At 36.1% G+C, this 6,821-nt stretch overlaps 1 protein-coding gene and 1 long non-coding RNA gene across 2 annotated transcripts; one reads left to right on the forward strand and one right to left on the reverse strand.

Moving 5' to 3' along the window:
* Positions 1-908: 908 nt before the first annotated feature.
* Positions 909-4,750, forward strand: LOC118428440. Its single transcript, XM_035838504.1, has 5 exons — positions 909-1,228; positions 1,633-1,736; positions 3,062-3,103; positions 3,533-3,629; positions 4,009-4,750. Exons 1-5 carry the CDS (start codon positions 964-966, stop codon positions 4,521-4,523), a joined length of 1,023 nt encoding a protein of 340 aa, XP_035694397.1. The 5' UTR covers positions 909-963; the 3' UTR covers positions 4,524-4,750.
* An 871-nt stretch (positions 4,751-5,621) lies between these two features.
* LOC118428449 lies at positions 5,622-6,406 on the reverse strand. The gene is made up of 2 exons (XR_004832656.1): positions 6,273-6,406; positions 5,622-6,105 (listed from the first exon to the last, which is right to left on the reverse strand). It is a non-coding gene; the product is annotated as an uncharacterized LOC118428449 (long non-coding RNA).
* Positions 6,407-6,821: the final 415 nt, after the last annotated feature.

The raw sequence follows: 6,821 nt of genomic DNA on the forward strand, positions 1-6,821 counted from the left end.
CAGTCATGATCCATGACTGTCAGTCATGATTTAAGGACTGAAAATTTGCATATTTTGTGAATAATTAGTGGCTGATACAGCCACTGACAGCCACTGATCAGTGGCAAAACAGTGCTGTCTGCCAGTCACTGACAGTGCCATTCCAGGACTGATAGTTTGTTAAATATGCAATGCTACCTCACTAGTGTCACTTCTACAACTATACTCAAGATACCATACTGGTGCCACTGTTGTTATATTCTTCCAAAGTTGTGAAATGATTCAGTATACTATATGTCAATATTTAAGCTACACTGAAGTCTGACTATTGAAATGACTGTTTCCTATATCTTAGCATCATTTGAGTTTGGATGGGAGTTAGTCCTAGGAGAGATTCCGATAGCAATCTGTACTTAGTAGAATCGCCGATTGTCCTAGGACAGATCCCAATTGCAGTCTGTTTCCCATATTTTAGCATCATTTGAGTTTGGATCAGAGTAACAATAATGGCCCTAGGAGAGACCCCTATCGCAATCTATACTAGAAGAATCGTCGATTCTCCTAGGATTTGACCCTAGGACCAGCTCTGATCGCCTCCTAGGAGAATCAACGATTCTACTGGATCGTGATCTCTACTGTGACATATCACATATTGTTTGTGAATGATAGGTCCTTGGTGGAAAAATGTTGTTTTTTTCCCATTACAGCCAGATAGCCCTACAATATAGTGCCAGTACTAGTGGTTGACAAAAATTTATCTTGTCGGTCAGGTAACACAACATTTTTCTTTGGCCTAGAATTCATTTTCATAAAATGTGTAGCACTTTGATAATACTTCAGAATCCATTAATTTATTATAAATATAATGAAAAGATCAACACGGGATAAATCATTCATTATCATTTAACAGATACTGCATGTTGCAAAAAAAATTCTGAAAACCATGAAACAACATCTAATTTCTTTGCTTCAAAAGCATCTCAGATGAAGCGAGTCCAAGGTTATGGGCTTTATGAAATTAAGGCATCAAAAGACCAGGTGACCAAACAGCATACTGAAGGTCCTCATCAACCGCAGTCAGAGAGCAAAGACAATGATCTCTACCAATCACATGATGAAGACTTAGGAAATCATCATGCTGCTGAAGACCATCAACATCAACCAAGCAGTGAAGTCGATATACCAGACTGGATTTATCCATTCATGATGGTGGTGTGCTTCTCTTGCATGCTATTCTCTATACTGCCCTGTAAGCATTATACTTCATAGTATTATGTACTTCAAACCAATAAAGAATAAATCATAGGATGATTGTATTTCAAATCCAGTAAGAATACTCAGTAGATCTATTTTGTATTATAAAATAGATGTTTTATAAGTTTAAAGGGCAAACTTTTAGAAATGAAAAATTGAAAAAATGGACTCCTTCTAACAATGATCCCACTGCATTATTATTGATTATTCCAGAGTACTAATTACAATTTACATGATTGAATTTTTTACTGTAACAGTACATGTGCTATGTTTTAAACTATCTGACATGAACCAAGTAGCCTTAGCGATGACAAAATAACTGTTACTATACAATGTACTAAGGGCTGGGAGGTTTCTTCTTATTGGTAAGTTATTTCCTTAATATCCATTATGTATTAGATTTTCTACTGTATCGAAAATCAAAGACAACTGTGAAGACAGCCAAGGAAGTTTTTCGACTAGAATTGCGGGTGCCTCATGATCAGGACCTGAAAGGTAAAAAGGTGAGAGTCAAGAAGTGCACAGGCTTGTGTTTTCTACAAGTACATACATGTACATGCAGCCTTTTGTTTGGACTTTATCACCCAATTCCTTTGTTTCAAGTCTGATTGTAAATATTATGGTAACCTTAATGGTTTGCATTAAACCAACAGACTTTGTGCAAGGCTTTGATACATTCATGAACTTTAAATATAAGACTTCCAGAACACATACCCTTGCCAAATAAATTAGGATTATGGAATGGTTTTCTTTATTTATTGTACATGATGTGTTGATTATATACAGTTTATAAATTTTACAATGCGATACAAATGTTATGCTACAAAGATATAGGGATTTGAATATAGAACACTTGCTACAATGGAAAACAAGCCACCAGGGGTCCCAAAATTACACCACTTACTCCCTGTCCAGAGACCTATCCAATGCTAAAATCTTATTGATTATACTTTCCATTTTCGGGAAATTTTACCTCCAGCTTTTAACCAATGCAGTACTAGTAACTCGCCGCTGAAGGCCCATTATCGAACTTGGCCTTTTCCCAACCCATGCATAACTACCAAAAATCATACAAAACGATCCACAACATTTTAAGTTACCTTGTCCTCAAACACGCACACATACCGTGCTGTGTAACATTCAATTCAGTGCAGACGAAAAGTGCCAGGTGAACCATTTTCGATAGGGACCCTTCGTTTCTGCAAAAGATTCGCTACTCAAATACCACATATCATGCAAGTCCATCCACAGCTACTCTAGTTATATGCTGCTGACCTACATATAGAGACACAACCGAAAATATAACCTTGGCAAAGGTTATATAACCTTCTTGGAGAAGGTAAATGATGTAAAGCAAGCATATGAAGCAACCATGACAAGTTGACTTTGATAACAGGTAGATCAAGTCAAGGCCACCGTACGCTGTGTATTAAGATACAAGATTTTAACAAACGTCAGACTGTATTATGATCATGACTATTATTCTTGACAGGCACTAGAACTGCAATGCATCAGTTGTAGGACTAAGGAGCAAAGTGGTACAGAGGTAATTCGTAATTGTAAAAGTTACTGTACTAATGATTACTACAGTAACTTTTACAATGCGCTTATATGGTAATGTAGGTTGACTCTTACCTTTTTTTATTCTTCACATCAAATGTAGATTAATATTGGCCCTAAAACCAGTACAAATCCAAGATATACAAATGTGTGATACTATACATTAACATTAGTATACTAAATTACCTGACCATAGAAAGTTAATGAATATTGTCTCATGTGACATCTGAATGAGACATGATTTTCACAGATAATTTTCTTTTTTCAGGTGCAACGCTCTGTTCCACTTAGGATTGATTCAACAATAGATGTAAGTTTGAAGTACTTAGGGATTCCTAAAATACCAAAGTTCATACTTTTTTTTGTTTTACCGTTAAGATATACATGTAGCATTTGAATGAATGAATGACAGGTTTATTCGTTCAAAAACAATAAAACGTACAAGCTTCAAATGGCAGCCAAAGGGCTGAATTGGTGGGCTTGTCAACAGTTAAAAATAGCTTAAAAATTGTTCAAACTATATAGTACATATGTACATCAATAATCACATCATTACGCAGACGTATTTAGAAGATGTTAAGTAATCTGACTGTATTGATGCATCACAGGCTAATTTGCTTTTCTTTCTTTATTCAGTAACCACAGCAGCTGCCTATAAAGTGAAATATTGTCAATTGACAAAAGTTGGATTGTATAACAGAATTCCCTAAACCATAGCTCAACGTTGTTTTTTTTACAGCCATCCTTTGATGCTGGTCCAGAGGTTGGTGCTGCACTTAATCAACTGGTGAAAGAGATGGAGTCAAAGATGTTGGACTTTATCCTCAGCTTGAAGTGTAAGCTGCCTCACTTAGTATTGAATATGGTATCAAATAATATATAATGCTGTTTTTGTGACTGTATATTACTGGTCTATACAATAAATAGCACATGTTGATCCATCAAAGAGAATTGACAGATGCCTGTCTTCATTATAGATGACTCCAGCATAAAGAGACTACCTTCGGTGCTACAATTTCATGACATGGGCTATTAAAAAAAGCGTATCAAAGAAATAATTTTCAGTGAAGTACCAGGACTGATTCATTCCACTTTCAAACATAAAGCTGACCATTAAGCCTGAGGTCTTATGGTGAATTATATATGTAACATTAACAGAGGTTATACATAATTATTCATAACTATTGGAGTTGGCTTTCTGACCTTTCTCCTCAGCTCCTTTGAAGACACGGAAGTACGACTGTTTCATCATCTACAGCAGCAATGATGAAGACTTTGTGTACAACAAGCTGATCCCCTTCTTCAAGAAGAACAACATCAAGTACTGTGAACACCAGGAGCACTTTGAGCTTGGTAAAGATATTTTTGCCAATGCCAACTCTTGCATAGAATGCAGCAGGAGAGTGGTTGCAGTCCTGTCTAAGTCTTTCTTTGAAAGTGGCTTTTGCATGGCAGACTTAAATGCTGCACGGGGCTATGCTGCTGAAAACAATGTACAAGACTTTGTCATCTCGGTCAAAATCACAAATTGTGATATCCCCGATAGATATGCCGATATGAAAAGGTCAACATATGCTGACTTGTCGGAAGATGTGGATGACAGTAAGACATGGTCTCAGATCAGGAAAGCTTTCACTGATGTGCGCTTGGCTTCTGTAAGGATTGAGATGAGTTTTGAATGTCACAATGAGCCTGATGTGGCAGAAGTTGTGCCTGGTCAAGAAATCTAGGCATCCAAAGGTAACATTGGATCAGGACAGCATGACTACATTGTACATGTACAAAATACCTTGAAATGGGTTTCTAAGGGCCTTGATGAGGATGCAAAAGGTGCACATGCTGTCACATGTTGTTACAGTACTCCTTTTAAATGTTTTGTAAAGACATGATTATTTTTACATTGCACTACTGTATACTGTACAATAACACTTTCCTATAAAGACGACATTTTGATCAACTAATAGCCAAATTCATATTTGTATATACATGTAGTATGTTATGAAATTAGCTGAAACATTTGCTCAAAGTCCCATATGTCTATCAATCATGATTATTATTATTATAGAAACGTCTGGATTTGTTTGATGTTTGAAACTTATAGTCGCCTCTGCTGCAGCCGATCAATGATGATGATGTTTCAATAAACTATGTGTTTTAGTGCATAGAGGTGACCCAAATCATCTTTGTGCCTTGGGTAACTGCTGTTACTGATAACTAAATGCGACAATTGCTACCGCTGTGTGCAACACTATATTATTCAGATTGAATCATCCTGTGAATCACTGACTTTCTTTTTGGCTAGACTTGAAGACACATCTTTAGGAGATTTCTTCAACTAGGTTAGGGCACTTGTACAGTAACAATATCATTCAACATTCATGTTACATCTACCAACACTATTATCAAAGGTCACACAGCATGCACAAGTATGAAGTGAATTTTGATCCATTCTTTGTTGCCTTCTCATTAAAGCGTGCAAAAAATAAAACAAGGTGTGCAATGACTCTTTTGCTTGTTCCAATGGATAAAAATACATAATATGATGCATGTATGACACATTGTTTATGTGTCTGACATCTAGCCTTTGAGAAGATTAGTCTCTTCTCAATTAGTATTTTATCTTTTATAAAAAAATACTGCTCAGTTTTCAGTGTTCATTTTTCAGTGTTGAAATTAAGTCATGCATGTTGTTTTAAAAAGATTTTTGATATTGAAAAGGTACCTTTACTTAAAACTTGGTTTTTCAACAAGGAGAATTTTAAAACACAGTGTCCTCTATATTGTTCAACTGGAATTGTGGTATTCAATTCAATTGACCAGTAAACACATATGACAATTTATTTTGTAACACGGATCCATGTACATGAATTTCTTCCACAGTTGAATTGTTTACAATGCAGAGTCAGCATCAATTTAATATCTTTACAAAGAATTGTTACAGATACTTTTACATACTCTTGCTTGTTAACTATATGACGTCAACTAAAAGATTTTCATGACACTGTACAAGTACAACTCAACTAATCATATAATCAATGCAGTATAACATTATTTACCTGAAAAATAAGAAGTGCAGCATTGACTTCTATACCATTTTGCACTTCTGTCCACTGTCTAGCTGAGTTTCTAATGTATTTACAAATAAAAACAATGAAATGATTGTATGATCATTGTACATGTATTCCTATTAGATACGGCTAGTAAATATAGTTTGATACTGCTAATAGATTCACCTAAAGCCCTTATATTGGTGCTTCTAGTCCAGGAAGAAGATGTTGTTGAAGTTTGTTGCACAGAGTTTCTTCACTTCCTCTGCAGAAAAATACAGCAAAAAAACTGAACATACAGGTTGTAAATTGTATGTATTACATAAAACCAAGAAACTACATCCAAATTCTGTCAGTAAAATCATGCAATGTTATAAAAATTGCAGTACAAACATATATGTAAATGTAAAGACTTGTGAATCAAGTTCCTACCATTAATCTCAATCAGGTTGGCATTCTTCTGGTTGAGGACCACATAGAACTCCCGCTGGTCAGACTTCTTCCCCACCACCCAGCAGTCAGACATGGTCTTCATGATGGTCTCCCCATCCTCCTCAGCCCTGCAGAATGAGGAACTACAGTCAGCATAATGTGGAATACGTCACACAGCAGGAAAATTGATCGATCAATGAGTCTGAAAGCTCTGGTAGCAATATGCCCAGTGGTCTTTCAATCTTTGCAATATCTTCAGGTAATGGCTGATATTTCACCCAGGCAATAAAAATTCTTGATACTACGATTAAGGCGTTATTCCTGTACCAGTGTACTATAAATGCAGAAATGTTCGCGGTGGTTTTATGTTCGCGGTTTTCACGGTGGAAATTCACCGCAAACTTAAACCACCGCGAACATTTTTCCATTATAGTCTATGGTGTTGCTGCGAACTTAAAACCACAGTGAACACTTCAAGCAAATCCCCGCAAACTTAAATGCATTTACAGTAAGTCATTTTTTCTACATTGTATGCCTGTACCACTGACC

This window comes from Branchiostoma floridae, chromosome 13 (genome assembly GCF_000003815.2).
Source record: "Branchiostoma floridae strain S238N-H82 chromosome 13, Bfl_VNyyK, whole genome shotgun sequence".
NCBI classification, from domain to species: Eukaryota; Metazoa; Chordata; class Leptocardii; order Amphioxiformes; family Branchiostomatidae; genus Branchiostoma; species Branchiostoma floridae.